The following is a 15,134-nucleotide window of genomic DNA, read 5'->3' on the forward strand; positions in this document are numbered from 1 at the left end:
CTGCAGGCAGCAGTCACCCCTCAGGACGCGGCAGTACCCCACCCGCTGTGTTGGCGCACTTTATAAACACTGGTGTGCTGGGATGCCAATGCCAATGGGACTCAGATTAGGGAAAAATATCCTGGCCTAAGCTGTCTTGTGTTGGTCGGTGCCCTGGCCCACACTGGCCTCCAGGCTTTGGCCGCCCTGCCGCCCCTCCCTCAGCCAGCACTGGCCTCAGTGGCCGCCAAACGCACCGTAGCCCCCAGCCTGGATGGGCGTCTTGGGAGAAGCACAGGCGTACAGACTGAAGTCCTCCGTCTGGAAGCCGGCCCGGTTCAGGGAGGGCTCGGATGCACTGCGGTGAATTTTTGGCAATGAGCGGGCCAGCAGCTCAATGGAGGCAAGAATCTAGAGAGACAGACAAGCAAAGATGAAAATCTGGGTGGAATGACTTTCAGAGCCCCACACAACGGCAGTAGAGCCCCTTGCACGCCCCCGCCCCCCAATCATTTTCTGTTCTTGGCCAAGTCCTGCCGCTCAGGGAGAGCTCTGGTGGCCTCGTCCGGAGGCAGGAGAGCTCGGCTAACCCAAAGGCTGTGGGCTGCTCTGTGGGAGAAAGGCACTCTTCTCCTGTAACTATTGTTAGATGCTATGGATTTGACCATGACTCATACAACCCTACGAACAATGAATGTGAACCCTGTCCTAAACTGTGCCGTCTTCATTTCTGAGCTACTCAAGCCCACTGCTGCAGTCCTGTGTCGAGCCGTTTGTGGAGGGGCTTCCTCTCTTTTGAATGACCCTCGACCTTAGCAAGGACAATGAATTTCTCCAAGGCCTCTAAGAAAATGCTCAAAGGCTGGGAGACCAAGTTTTACCGTGCCCACTTCTCAGGAGCACCCTGGTTGTATTTTCTCCACGACACAGACTTGTCTTTTTTCAGCAGCTCATGGAATAGTCAGCACTCTTCATGACACCGCAACGCAAAGGCTTCGATTCTCTCATCCTTATTCACTAACTTTCAGATGCAAGGACGACACACTGGACCAGGTGGACCTTAGTCTTTAAACGGACACTGGTGCTCCTTAGCATCTTGAGATCCTTGACGGCATATTTGCTTCCAGTGCAGTATGTCATTTCTTTTATTTCTTGAGTATTGGTATCAATGGTGTTGACTGTGGATCTAAGCAAGATGAAATCACCGACAACTTCAATTTTTTCTCAATCTATTATGGTGCTGTCTATTGGCTCAGTGGGGAGGATTTCTTTCTTTCTTTTGGGAACATACTTTTTTAAAAAAAATTGAAAATTGTTTTATATTACTCTGATTTATTTACAAAGTTAGAATACATTGCTTTTTGTTTTTCACAAAAGATCCTTTCCCATTTTCTTCACCCCACCTACCCATCGAACTGTGCAACCCTATGTTAACACCCTACCGCCCATCCTCACCCGATTTTTATTTTCTTGATGTTGAGATGTAATTCATGTTGACCTTCTAAAGCAAGCGTTTCACATCTTCTTCACTTTCAGCAAGCAAGGCTGTGTCATCTGCACAAATGCAGGTTGCTGATGAGTCTTCCTTCAATCTTGATACCAATTCTTTTTCATAAAGTCCAGTTTCTTGAATGATTTGCTCAACACATAGATTAAATGGACACGGAGAAAGGATATGTCCCTGACACCCGTCTTAATGTCAAACCATGCAGTGTTCCCTTGCTCTGTTCAAACAATGGCTTCTTGATTGAGGTGTAGGTTTAGCTTAAGCACAATGAAATGAGTGGGATTCCCATTTTTTCAATGTTAGCCATAATTTGTTAAGATCCACAAAGTCAAATGCCTTTGCATGGTCACTAAAGTACAAATAGATGGGAATTTCACTAGCAGTGAAAAAAGCAGCGTGTGCCCTTTGTGCCCCACTCAGAGCGGAGTCTTCAGGAGAACAGCAGCAGCCACAGCCACAGCAGAGAACCAGAGGCCGGAAGTGAGGCAGAGCTGACCTGGGCCCGCTTCTCTGTGGACTCGGAGCCAGAGGCCTTCCTCCACACTTGGAGGACTGGGTTGGGGTGGGGGACATGTAGTGAGGGGAGACGCCTTAACTGGTAGGATGAAGAGAGCCCTGTAGCTTGCCTAAAACCACCAAGCTGAAGAGTCTAGGAGCATACTTCAGAAGCTACTGTACCCTGCTGCTAACCTGAATTGTCACTTACCTAAAAAATGCTGTTTGGTGCAGTGGGTCTATTGCTCCAAGCCTGGTTTCCCTAGACCACTGTTTTTCATTTGATCCAAGCTGCCTCAACTCTGCCTTCCCTGCAAACACCCTGGTCCACCTACAGCATCAAGAGCTGCAGGAACCATCTCTACCTCATGCAAACACAGCTTGTTAGTCTACCCACAAGGGGACTAGCTAGTCTTGCCATTAAATTGAGAGGATCCTATTGCAGAAGGTGGGAATCTTAGCTCCAGGAGAACAAACAGCAGAGAATGCAGGGCACGTCTGCCAGGAAGAGTATCTTGCTGTTAAAGAGAAGCTAACCGAACAGCTCTTCAGACCGAAGCCTTGACCTTCCTGCCGGCACAGTGTGCCAGATGGCACTGGCTCACAGCTGATCATGCAGGGTTTTCAGAGGCTTCAGGTCACACAGGAGGAGACCGCCCATCCTTCTCCCATGAGACAGCTGGTGGAGCTGAACCATGTACCTCTGAGTACCCCTAAGTTGGCTGTGTAAAGCTGGTTAGGGACTGTATTTGAGCAGCTCTTTGAACTAAGGGATTGTGTTGTGTTGTTAACCCAAATTATACCCTGTTAGGGATTGTATTTAAGCAGCTCTCTGGACTGAGAGATTGTATTTTACTGTTAATTGAGAAGCTCTCTGGATTTGAAAGACTGTATCTCACTGGTAACTGAAGTCTAGCTTGTCAGATGCTTAGAAGACTGTTCAAATCATGGATTAGGGCTTCTAGAGTTCTTCCAAGCTTTTCTCTGATGAAATTTATAGTCCTTAGTTTTACTCCTTGAAAAGAGATCTTGTCATAAAAATTTAAAAATAACACTTGGATAAGGTCATCTTCAGTAAACAGGAAAATCTGTACACACATTTTCTTTTCCTGATGTCATACAACAAATGCCATGTTGCTTCTATTTTGAGAAATGCACACCCTGACTTTTAAACCTCTACTTAACAATCAATCCTGAGGACATAATTTGCATTATGGATGCTTACCAGCCATGCCAGTGGAGAAATGGGGGGAGACAACGGGTCCTGAGACCTGGCTCACCTTTAACTGACCAGAGGCCTTTGGGCTGTGTATAAATACAACTCTTTCTTCTAGAAATCCCAGTGTGTAAACCTGTAGGTGTCCACTCAGCCTCTTTGGCCTGTGTGTGAGGTCACTCCTGCCGGAGCTGGGAACCCTTTGAAGACTGAATTACTCTGTGGTGATAGCACACGCTTTTAGGAAGGGAAGGCATGCTGAAATCAAGGGGGAACCTTTTATCCAGATAACGGAGGATCCACTGATGTGGGGTGGGGCATGTGTCTCAGGTGGACTTGGGTGGCAGGGCTGGTGGACAAGGTCTGTCTCTCCAGGACCCTGCCAGGTGGCAGCACATGTGACAACTTTCCCCTCCTGGGATCTCACGGCTGAGCCTCTTCTGGGTTTCCAAGGGAGGAGATGGCCTTTCTTTGTCCTGAAGATCTGGGAGGCCAGAGTGTCATGGCCTTTGGATTAGCAGTGCAGCGCCCAAGGGACAGGCCACCAGGGTAGCTGAGTTACTGTAACCTGGAAAGCAGTTTCTCAAGAAAGTTCACAGACTGAAAATGCTGATCGGTGACGTGTGCCCCACAAATCACAAAAGAATTACAATCAGGGGCTCACAGGCTCCAATCTCTTTACTCATCTAAACGGAACCCAAGGCTTGCCCGTGCCAGCAAGGACCAGGCACTCAGACAGTATGCCCACGTGAGAGCAGAACAGGCCTCTGGTGTGAGTGTCGTGCCCACAGGGCCTTTCCCACACCCCAACACTGCCACCTGTCACAGCAGCAACCAGAGCCAAGCACGCCACTCCAGCTCTCTGTGACACCCATGAAGAGAAGATGATCAACTTCCGGTTTTAGAAGAGAACAAGCAGCGGCAAGTCAGCACGAAGGGTGAGGGCAGACAGTGCTGGCTGTTCTCATCATCCCGGGTACAAACGCCCCTCACACACACCTCCTGCTTGGAGGGACTCATGGGACTGACAAAGGAAGCGGTGTCCTGGACACCTTCATGAGCCAAACGGCCAGTCACGTCCATAATGTTCCTGAGGGCTGGCCTACTTTTCCAACTCGGCCACCTTACAAGATTTAAGAGGAATTACTGGAGGGTAAGTGAGAGAAGAAGTCCCAACATGAGGACGTGAAGGCTCACATGTCCAGCTTTCCACTAAGCTGGGCAGAATGCAAAGCACCACCACTCTTATGACTTATTTTTCTGCTTTTGTAAAAACAATTTTCATAAAAATATACTTTTTGAGATATTATGGGTTTCTTGTTTAAGTAGACACAGAAATATTTTTAAAACTCTTGCGTTTTGTGAGACTGGGCATGTCATCAGGAGGGGCGATGCCCTGGAGAAGAGTATCCTGCTTGGAAAGGTAGTGTCAGTGAAGAGGGGGAGATCTCCAGTGGGTAAACTGGAGTGGTGATGGCAATGATGGGCTGAAGCACCAGGAAGACTGTGGATGGGGCAGGACCAGGCCGGTTCTGTCCTCTTGGACTTGGGGTTTATAAGTCAGAGCCAACACCACCCAACAGTGACACCACCAATGTGGTCATTCATGTGGTCACTCTCTGGGTTCTTCTGGGGCCAGTGAGTCGGAGAATTGCAGGAGGGAGGCGGAGCTTTCCCCAGGGGTTTGCGTGAGCCGCTTACCTGCAAGCCGCCCCTGGCAGGTGCACTCCCATCTGCACAGGCCTTCCTTACCTGAGGGAAGAGTGGCCTCTCATCTCGCTTCTTCTTCAGACACTCTGCCATTAGTCTCTTCATGGCTTTGGGGCAGTTACTCCGGACCTTGCTGAGATCTGGAGACAGGTATCCTCGCCCCACCATAAAAATGATCTGGGGAGGAAAAAAAAAGGTATGAGACACTAACGGGAGAAAGTGGGGGGACACACAGCACGTGGGGGCCTGGTGCTGGCTCTCCTCTGCAGGGTGAGGCTCACACAGCAGGCACTGGCTGAGACAAGGGAGGGCCCTCTAGGAGTAAGCTGTGAGCTGAGAGTGAGGAGCTCAAGACCCAGGCTCTATGCAACGGGTCACACGGGCCTGTGCAAGCTGTGGGCTGCCAATTCTTCATGTTCAGCAAGATTAACTGTCCAGAGACAAGGCATTAAAATACATCTTAGCAACAAGTTACTGAGAAATTTCTGGCCTCTTACTGTAATGAGTTAAATACCTGATTGACACAGAAAGGCCTAGTCCTAGGAGATGAGGACTGAGCCCCTGGAACTCCTGCCTGGTAAGAATGGCGGGGTTTGGGCCTACCAGGCTGTCTAATCTCACGTGATTTACAGTGGAGGATCTGGTCACTGCAGCAGCTCACCCTCTGTGGGCTGGGGACAAAGGCCTGCCACGTGCTCACCAGTCACATTTATGAACCAAGTCCAATAACACCAGGAGAATATCACTGGATGGTGCAGACGGTTGGTTACGTGCTTGATCACTGGCCAAAGGGCTGGTGGTCTGTGAGGCCCCCCAGAGGACCTCAGAAGACGGGCTTGGTGACTTCCTTCCGAAAGGCCAGGGCCATGAAGTTTAAAGGAAAGCACCTTTCACCATGTTTTTTAAGGAGACTTAAAAAATGTGGGGGTTTTTTTGCCTGCCACTTGTTTTCTATTGATGAACTTATTTTTCCTGTCAATTACATATGTAATTGTAACTTATGCACCATTCAGAATGCAAAAAATGGCCAGTCAACCAGTTCCGGGTCACTGGGTGGTGCCGTATGTAACTGCTCCTTCCTTCTCTAGTATCACAGCCGTGAAGGTCTCAGGGAAAAACCTAGTTAGTGACCGCCAAAGGCCACAAGGCAAATGACCGATGCACCCCCACCTCCCACCCCTGACACAGCCCACTGAGAAGTCACCCTTTACACAGAGAAACAACTGCTCCATCAGGTTGGGAAGTTATGATGAAACACAGGAAAGATAGGCTTTCTGGGGGGTGGGGTGGGGGAGTTCTCTGGCACTGTAACACTTCTCGGAATCCCCTGGGAAATGGATTTCCCAGGCGGTGCCTGGCCCGGCCCGAGACAGCCGCTGCAGTGAGGAGGCCAGCTTTCCCTCCGCTCAGCTGCACTCGACTAAGAGCAGCAGCTCCTGCACTTTCTCAATGCCACAAACCACTGCAGCAGCACAGTTCACTGTGGAGGAAATTCCCTGTTCTCAGCCAACGATCTATGTGTACATGAACGAAATGGGGCTGGGATAGAGAGGACAAGAATGTCATGAGGGTATGCTGGTACCTTCTGGAAGCTAAAGGGTGAGAAACGGAAACTCAGGAAAAAGTAGTAAAAACTATCCTCCCACTAGAATTTTCACTATTGAAAAACTAAAGCACGATGTGTAATCCTGTTCACTGATGCAGTCAAAGGAGAGGGAGTGTGTGGGGCGATCTGGTGGCGGTGAGAGCGTGTGTCTGCTGGGCGCGTGGCCTTGCAGCGCCTGCTCCAGGCGTGGGGCCCGGCTCTGCAGGGCCTACTGCTAACCCGTCCTGGCCAGGAAGCTGCACTCACCTTATCTACTGGTGGGAAACCAGAATTCTACCACAGCTGCAGTATTTACAGCCGCACTGGCAGCGTGGTGCAGTAAGCACTGGGTGCTGACCAAAAGGTCGGTGCTGGAATCCACCAGCAGCTTTGCAGGAGAAAAGTGGGTGGTTTCCTCTTGTGCACAGTGACATTCAGAAACGTGAAGGCAGAACCCACGCAGTGGCAGTGGTTGGCGCGTCTTATACGTAACTCTGTCACCGTTCAGAGAGGCTATTAGGACCTCCGACTGCGGAGAAGAGGGTTCTAAAACCGGTCATGAAGATCTCAAGATCTGGTCTCATGCTGACTCAGGTCTGGCCCTTCTCTTCTACAACTAAGGGGCATTGTATAAACAGGAAAACCAACTCTGAGGGGATGTGTGTTTACCTGGTCCCTATTGTTGATGTTTGAGTAAGGTAACTGTCCCGTCATCAGTTCATAGAGAACCACACCAAACGCGTACACGTCTGACTGAAAGCTATAGGGGTTCTTATCTTGCATACGGATTACTTCTGGGGCCTGTTAGGACATAAAAAAGAAAAATAGCCTAGATCACTATTCATTTCAACTGCATGAAGACTGAACATCAGACAATTCCCAGAGAAATACACTGGTCATGAAACAGAATCCATGCCCTGTTCAAAGAAGCAAAACAGATTAATCCATTCAGGAAAAAGCAGCCCTATACCACAAACCCTGCCGGGGGCAGCACCAGCGAGGACTCTGTCCATGCAGATGCACACAGACTCATTCGCTGAGTTCATCCCCATCTGTTTCCGGCTCTTCGTGGAGCAGCCTGCCCGCAGCAACGCTGGCACCCCAGGCACCTGATGTGGCAGGGCAAACTCAGGCCCCTCGCTGTCTCCTGTAGTGTTGCAGACAGGCCCTGGGTGTCAGTGGACGAGAGCAGCAGGCTGTGTGGAGGAACACACTCGTGGGCACAGACTGGCCCAGCTGAGTTTGCTCTATGTTCTCGGGCTTCAGTGGCGAGGGACCACATCGAGCAGGAGAAAAGGCAGGCTGAGCGCTAGCTCACAGGACTTCCTCTCCTATCTTGCAGCTTCCCTCTCGCCTCATTTGGAAGGAACTGGATAAACAGAATTGGATAATACATCAAACTGATAGCAAAGGGAGGACTAATTCTGAGAAGAAAAAACAATACAAATCTCAAAGCTGACAGATCTAAGAGATTCCTGGGTCCCGGCGAGGCTGGACTGTGTACCAGGTCGAGGTGGGCACCAGTGTTGCCACACGGCTGCTAAGTGAGTGGAACTGCCTGTCACATCACTATTTCGGGGTGAGCCTGGGCAGTCCTTCCAGCTTTCCAAATGACTTGTGTGCTTTCAAAGCTGAGCGCATGCCGTGGGCAGTGCTGCACTTGCTTTAACACAATCAGATGAAGACAGGAAGCAGACATTCCAGCACACTGAGGCTGCTACCACGCAGGCACAATCCTCAAAGCTGGGACTGAGTGATGTGCCCTTTGCTTTTTCTTTTTTTTAATATGCTATTTTAACAACTTTATTTTCAAAATCTGGTTTTACTTCACTCTTGGTGGAAAGTGGCTTGAGGCGAGGTTTTGTGCCACCCAGTCACAAGAATGTTTGCTGACCCTCAACTAAGTGATTGACTTTGTAAAACTGCCACAGTACTCTCTCCCTCTGAGACATGAAGGAAGTGGCCCTGCAGAGCTGTTGTAAAGACTTCAGGGGGCGACACAGCTTTAGATGGGACCCCTCTTGCAGTGAGTCGTGCTCGTTTCTGTAACCACCCTTGACCTGGAAGCATTTTTCCAATCCTGAAGGGCTCCACCGACTACTTTCCTGTTTTTTTTTTTGTTTGTTTTTTGTTTTTGTTTCTTTTTTTATGTGTGTACCGTCAAATTGGATCTGACTGGTACAGGAGGTGATTGTTTCTCCTTCTTCAGCAGAGCATCTGGTGGATTTGAACCGTGCACTTCTGGGATTGCAATGCAGTTTCCTGTCACTAGGCCACCAGAGCTCGCCTACTTTCCTGTCTTGAGGCTCAATGTGGTGGAAGGAAGAGCCCATCACCAAGGTAACAACAAACAGGGGAATGCTGGATAACAGGCTGCTGTTAGTGAAGCTTTCGTAGGAAGAAAAGGCAGATCCTGACTGAGCAGAACTTTCCCACATTAGAGACAAACATGCCCTGAAAACAGGACCATCATTTCTCTGTCATCTTAGCTTCTCAATAGTTAGTCTACTTCCTTCCTTTCTTGGGACGCATGGCCATCTTTCTGACAGGCATGGCCTAATCAGAGTCAGGGATCCACATGATAATGGGGTCACTAACCTCCCCATGAGGCTTCTGCTGCAAATCGTTTGCGCTGTTCTGAGTTGTAAACCCGTTGGGAGCCTCATCCCAGACTGCATGGTTCACACACAGGACAAGGGCGAGCCTGCTTGCACTGTCTGTACTGGTTTGCCCTCAGCCCCGGATCGTGAGCTGGACTGTCTTGGTTCACTCTCTTTCTTGTCCTCAGGTTGGCTGCGGAGCTCAGGCGGCAGCTACTGCAAGTGTCATTTTGCGAAGATGCCAGATAAAAATCCCCTGTATTTTGTGTGGAGCAGCTCACTGAGAACTTTCTGGACTTAGAACTTTTCCCCACTTTTAACAATTACTTGAAAGCTTTCAGCTGATGTGAGTTTTATCGTGGATCTCCATCACATTAAAACTTAATTGGGAATCTGACAAAATATTTATTCATTTAAATAAATGAGTGACACACTCGTTTCTTCTAGTGTGTAAGGAGTTCTGCCAACCCAAAGGTAGGTGATTCCAATCCACCAAGCACTCCGAGAGAGAAAGATGACGGGCCATCTCCTGTTACACCTTCACAGCTTCAGTTCCGTCTCAAGTGCACGTACCACACCACACTGTTATGGTAACACAAAGCAACCACTATTATTTTAAAAAGGAAAAGAATAGTTTTCAAAACCAAACCAGATTAGTGGGGGAAGAAACCCTGACCTGCCGGACGGCTGGTTATGCTGGCCCCATTCCCTGCTGATACTGGTCTGGTTCAGGACTGGAGGCCTTTTGAAAGGAGCACAGGGTGAGCTGCTGGCCCGGGGCCCGACAGCTGCGTGCCCACAGCCCTGGACTCACGCACTCCCCTCCTCCCAGGACTCTGCTCGCTTCTTTCAGCCCAGCAGATAGCTGGGCTCCACAGACTGCAGTTCAAATCCACCTCACTCTCCCAACTTCTCCCTAACTGGACTCCTAGGTGAAGGAGGTAACTTTCGGATGGAGATGTAAGAAGACTGCGCAGTCTCTCCCCCAGGCGTTACTCCTGGAGCAAAACCTTACGAACCTGAGGCCACGCCAGCCACACCTGGTTAACTTAAACAGGGTGCACTGAACCTTCTGAACACACAGTAACTTATGCAGTTCTAATAATACGAAAATAAATTTTACAGAAAACATTTTTTTGCTTAAAAATATTTAAGTTGGTTTTATAACCTTTTTTAAAGATAAGAGAAAACCATTAATTCCATCCACATATTCAACCAGATGGCATCGATATTTGTAAGCACGGGGTTCTATGAACACACCTGTATTTCTGGAAAGGTCAATGATTTTTCAATAACTCGAGCAGCACCTCAGGGTCCAGACTCGAGTCAGTGGAGAAAGCCGCCCAACTCTTACCATCCACAAGATGGATCCAGACAACTGCTCGAACTGGTGGGACCCACTCCAGCGTGACTTCACTGTGGCGAGGCCGAAGTCACCTATTTTGACTGTGAGGTCTTCATGGAGAAATATATCTGAAGTGCAGCAAGTGAAGGAGAGGAACGGATTTCACTTCTTAACAGAGCGAGCAAAAGGCAAACCTCAGGTCAAATAACCCACGGTGGGATTCTGAAACAGGATAGTCTTTAAAAGGGACAGGACCTTGTGTTTCTTAAAGATAGAGAACACATGCTTTTAAAAAACAGGTTCTATATCATGGGAGTGACTGGCTTGGCATGTGCTGGGAGGGGATAAGGCTGGGGTGCTGGTCGTTCCTACTGGTCGCGAAGCTTGCAGGCCTGACTGTCTCTTGTCTCTGATCGTGCTCAGCCTGGGCTGGCTTCGGCACCGCTCAGAGCGGAAATTGACCCAGGTTGTAAGAAAGGCTTTGGTCTGGGCGTTGGGAGGAATTCCACCCTTCTTCACCTCATGTGTTCTGCAATCCACCAGGGCCAGAGCTCGAGAGGTGGAAGGGACAAGCAGACCAGACAGGGTTAGTCCTTTAGGACCTAATTTAGCAACCAGAGACTCTGGACACGTCTTGTAGGGCTCTACAGTCTGTGCAGTTTAACATGTCCAGAGTCCCCGAGCACTCTGTGCAAACCCCTCCCTGTGTCCTCTTTACAGCACGTCCAGCTCGGCACGATGGCTGATCCTAGAACTCAGAGACTCATCTCCGGAAGGATACTATTACTCTTGAGATCTCTGTGGATGATGGACTTGGCGTGTAAATAACTGAAAGACAAAACATGGTTAGCCTGAGTGAGACCAGAGCCACAGAGCACATGGAGGAGCAGGAAGGCTGCCAGAGAAAAGGATACAATCCTGAGCAGTAGGGAAGCATTTATAACGCAGTGACATACGGGTCATATGGGTATGAGAAGCGACCACACCTGAGTTTCTGCTGTAGGAACACGTTACTGCAGTGATAAAAGGAGCAATGTTGGCGTGGCTGAGTCTGACTTCATCAAGATCACTTTATGAATCACTTCATGAAGGTGACCAGTCTCCATCAACAATATTCACAGAACCAAAACAGCTACAAGGTCAGACATGCCACCTCTCAGGTTCCTGCATCTATTCTACCAGTCACTTTGGTCCAATACTGTGCCCAACAGTCACTGCAAGACTCACGGGCTTGACTCACGCGTGTGGGTTAATTAGGGAAATAGGCTGGAGAGTGGGGGAGTCAAAGAATATCACACAATGCAAATGCAAGTTTAGTTCAGTAGTTCCAAGCCAGATTAACAGCAAAATACAATTCCTAGACGGTGAAAGTCTAGGCTCAGCTCAGTAGCACAAATGCAGGAAGCCTCTGGTTTCCTTAATCATCCAGTACATTTGATCTCAGCTTTTCCTTCAATCTTTCAGCAAGCAAAACCTTCACCTGTGGCCTTTATCTCCAATGTTTCTCTTAAAAGTAGTGCTACCATCAGTCTTTTCATAATCTCTCCTCCACCATCACATCATTGTCTCTGTATGGAACACACTCTCTCTTATATTGGCCCCACAGCTGTTGGTGATTTGCAAAACCAGGTGTTTGCAGTCAGTTAAGGGGGTTCAAGACAACCAGGAGCTAATGCATTGGCTAGAAAAGCCAACTTTTAAAGTTCTAACACCGCAACAGTCAAAATCTTGTTTTCTAATCAATAAACTTTGCTTGATCATCTATGGTTTACCAATATAAACCTTTACATGCACCTTGATCTCATCTCACTTCCATGTTCAATGCTTGCCTCCTGCCCCCAAAGTCTACTTTCCATCCAGTGTTCCCCTACCCACAAGGTCCTCTGAGACCCTAGGAAGATGCCTACTCCTGGAGGCCAGCAGGGAGGGACCTTTCCCTCTTTCACCATTGGGGAGTGGGAGGCATTAATTTCCCCTTGACTTCCATGCCCACATTGACCTTACAACAGAAAGGCTGGCACAGGGCCGGCAGCATCTCCTTCTGGACATATGGCTGGGTTGAGCCAAACTAGCCAACAACATGTCCATGTCCCATCGCCACTAGAGGAGGGAAGCTGGATGGATAAATCAAAACCAGACTTCAGGATGGGGACATTCACCAGTAAAACACCTCTTTAGCACTGCTTCTGGAACGGGTAACGGTGAGAGCTAGAGGTAAAGAGAAGATGAAAGTTCACGGAATCCTTCCTGACCACTTTCATGAATTCACTGAGGGAGGGGCTTGTGGCATGTTTCTCCCCAGGGCCTAGGACAGGGAGGGCCTGGTCCGTGGGAAGGACTCATAGGCACTTACCGAAGCACTGAGGATGGACGCACATAAAGCTTTGGACAAGCTCCTCTCTCTCATATAGTACTGGAGAGAAGGGGCAGACACAGGGCTTCTGAGTTTGACAATGACCAATAAAAAACAAGTTTGTCTTAAAAGCGAATTTAAAATCTAAATGGTATGATTAAAGATTTACAGGTCATTTCAGCTCATTTATAATTTCTGATTTTCATATCTGAACTTTCTTATTCTCCCAGAGATTAAGATTCTGAAACTATTTTCCAGATTAAATTTTCATCTGAAGAAGCAGCTTATCCAAAGTAGTCTCTCCTCTCTCCACTACTCTCTTGCCCTTTGCCGCAGGTTTTTCAGCTGACATGATCTTGTCTGAATCGGGCTGTGCTCTGTGACACACCACACATCCATCATCTACGGAAAGAGAAGGTGGTCGGCTGTGACAGGGGCTGGTGGTGACAAGGAAACACATCTCACACACAGGCCTGTGGTCTCAGTCAAAAGTCTTTTAAACATGGGGAGACTTGTCTCCACTCAAAAGGAATGGGGTCAGCAATGATGGTGTTGGTGGCAAAGCTGGGCCCTGTCAAGAGCCATCAGATCCAGTACACAGCAAAGAGCCACCACCTGAAGGTCAGGACCATCCTGACTGTCCTTCCTCTGAGATTAAAGACATAAGTAAGCAGTCAAAATGCAAACACAGAGGGAAAAAATGCAAAGAAGGGAAGACAAAGTCGTTCTTGGTGATGTGAAGAATCAAAGCAAGATCAGAAGTGTAACTCGGTGGCTGAGTAGGGAGAACTCGTGCCTCAGCACGTACAGATAATGAACAGGGCAGATTCATGGTTGATGAACTAGGGATACAACCACACAGGGAGCTGGAGAGCATAAACCTGTGATGGGCCAAAGCTAGAGATAGCTGCAACTCAAAATCACAAATTCATATACTTTCAATGTTTATGTACTTGTCCATTTTTTTTCCTTTCACTTAATTATCATTCTATAACATTTCAGCAGTGAAAGCATCAGAGTAGAAGCAGCCCAGCTCTGTGTAATGAAAGGTTGAAGGAAAGAGAGTGAGCAGCATACTCCAAACCTTACTTAAGTTACCGTACCTAAGTTTCCGAGTAGAATCCAACACTCTTCAAATCAAAGCTCAATATGATGACTGAAGTAAATAAACGGTTCTCAATGTGACTCATTAAACAAACTGGAAAGGTGAGGCTCTCGTCCTCATCACCTCATCACTGTTGCAGACATTGCAGTTTTATTAAATTGGCCATTACTGTGATAACTGTGACACCTGGTGATGTCAAGGGCTTAGGTTTCAAAATGACTTTCCTAGCCACTGTCTTTGACCCTAGCCACTGACTTCGACGTATGGATGGGCTGGGTCACAGAAATTGGGTGTGTCAGTCTTGCCATCCCACTTGGTTTATATTAAGCAGAAACCAGGACTCTCAATACCAGCAAGAAAGAGCAAGCACTGTGTGGCCTTCAAGGCCAGAGATTCCTGTACCAGTGAGATCCTACACAAGAATAACAGCCCCAGCAGAGAACCAGAGACCAACACGCCACGGAGCTGTCTTAGGACTGCTGTCCCACGGAGCCAAGCTTGTTGGAGGGTGGAGGGAAGACGCCTTCCTGGTAGGACTAAGGGAACTTTGTGATACTGACCTAAGCCATGAGGCTGAAGGCAAAAGGGTAGCGGCCACACATGAGAAGTTGTCTGGACTGAGCAACTGTATCCTGCTGCCGCCCTGAATCAGATGCCCTAATAACCACATAAGCATACATATGGTTTTCTAAAGTCACTGCGGTCACTGCAACAAATTTTGGACCCAATAGAGCAGAAAGACTGGTGCTGGAATCAATCAGTAGAAAGAGGTAGGTGGTGCTGGAATCAGTAGAAGGAGGTAGGTGCAGGACCATGAGAATTCTTTTAGGAATTAATTTTGTATTGTGATGTTGTTGATGGGACAACTCCCCTTTGTGGAGGTGAGAGAAGCAGGACAAGGGAATCCCAAGCTGCCTACACTTAGTCTTTATCTCTACTACTTCCATTTTACTCAGTGGCAACTCTTTTTTTAATTTTTTAATTAATTTCAATGAAAATTTACAGAGACTTTGGATTTCCACTCATTCATTGTTGCACTTTTCTCCCCTCCCAACCCTCCCCCCTAGTACACTACCCTCTTGGAAAAGTAAAAGAAAAATTCTTTCATTGTTTTACAATCCCTCCCCCCAGGTCCACTCCACTATACAACCTTTGTTCTGGACTCCTGTCATGACAAAAAATATCTAAAAATTTTCCCTCCTAAACAGTTTTCTCCCTCATCTGTTTCAATGCAGTATA

General features: G+C 48.1%; 1 protein-coding gene across 1 annotated transcript in view; it reads right to left on the reverse strand.

Annotated features, from left to right (window-relative positions):
* Window positions 1-216: 216 nt before the first annotated feature.
* BRAF (v-raf murine sarcoma viral oncogene homolog B) overlaps window positions 217-15,134 on the reverse strand; it is a 74,882-nt gene continuing 59,964 nt past the window's right edge. The window contains exons 13-17 of the mRNA XM_006887165.1: window positions 11,219-11,265; window positions 10,447-10,565; window positions 7,162-7,293; window positions 4,950-5,084; window positions 217-390 (exon numbers count right to left, since the gene is read on the reverse strand). Of these exons, the coding sequence (XP_006887227.1) occupies window positions 217-390; window positions 4,950-5,084; window positions 7,162-7,293; window positions 10,447-10,565; window positions 11,219-11,265 (607 nt within the window). The remainder of the gene's footprint in view (window positions 391-4,949; window positions 5,085-7,161; window positions 7,294-10,446; window positions 10,566-11,218; window positions 11,266-15,134) is intronic.

The sequence above is a fragment of the Elephantulus edwardii genome, unplaced genomic scaffold (assembly GCF_000299155.1).
Source record: "Elephantulus edwardii isolate Elephantulus edwardi_28Jun2011 unplaced genomic scaffold, EleEdw1.0 scaffold00055, whole genome shotgun sequence".
In the NCBI taxonomy this organism is placed as follows: Eukaryota; Metazoa; Chordata; class Mammalia; order Macroscelidea; family Macroscelididae; genus Elephantulus; species Elephantulus edwardii.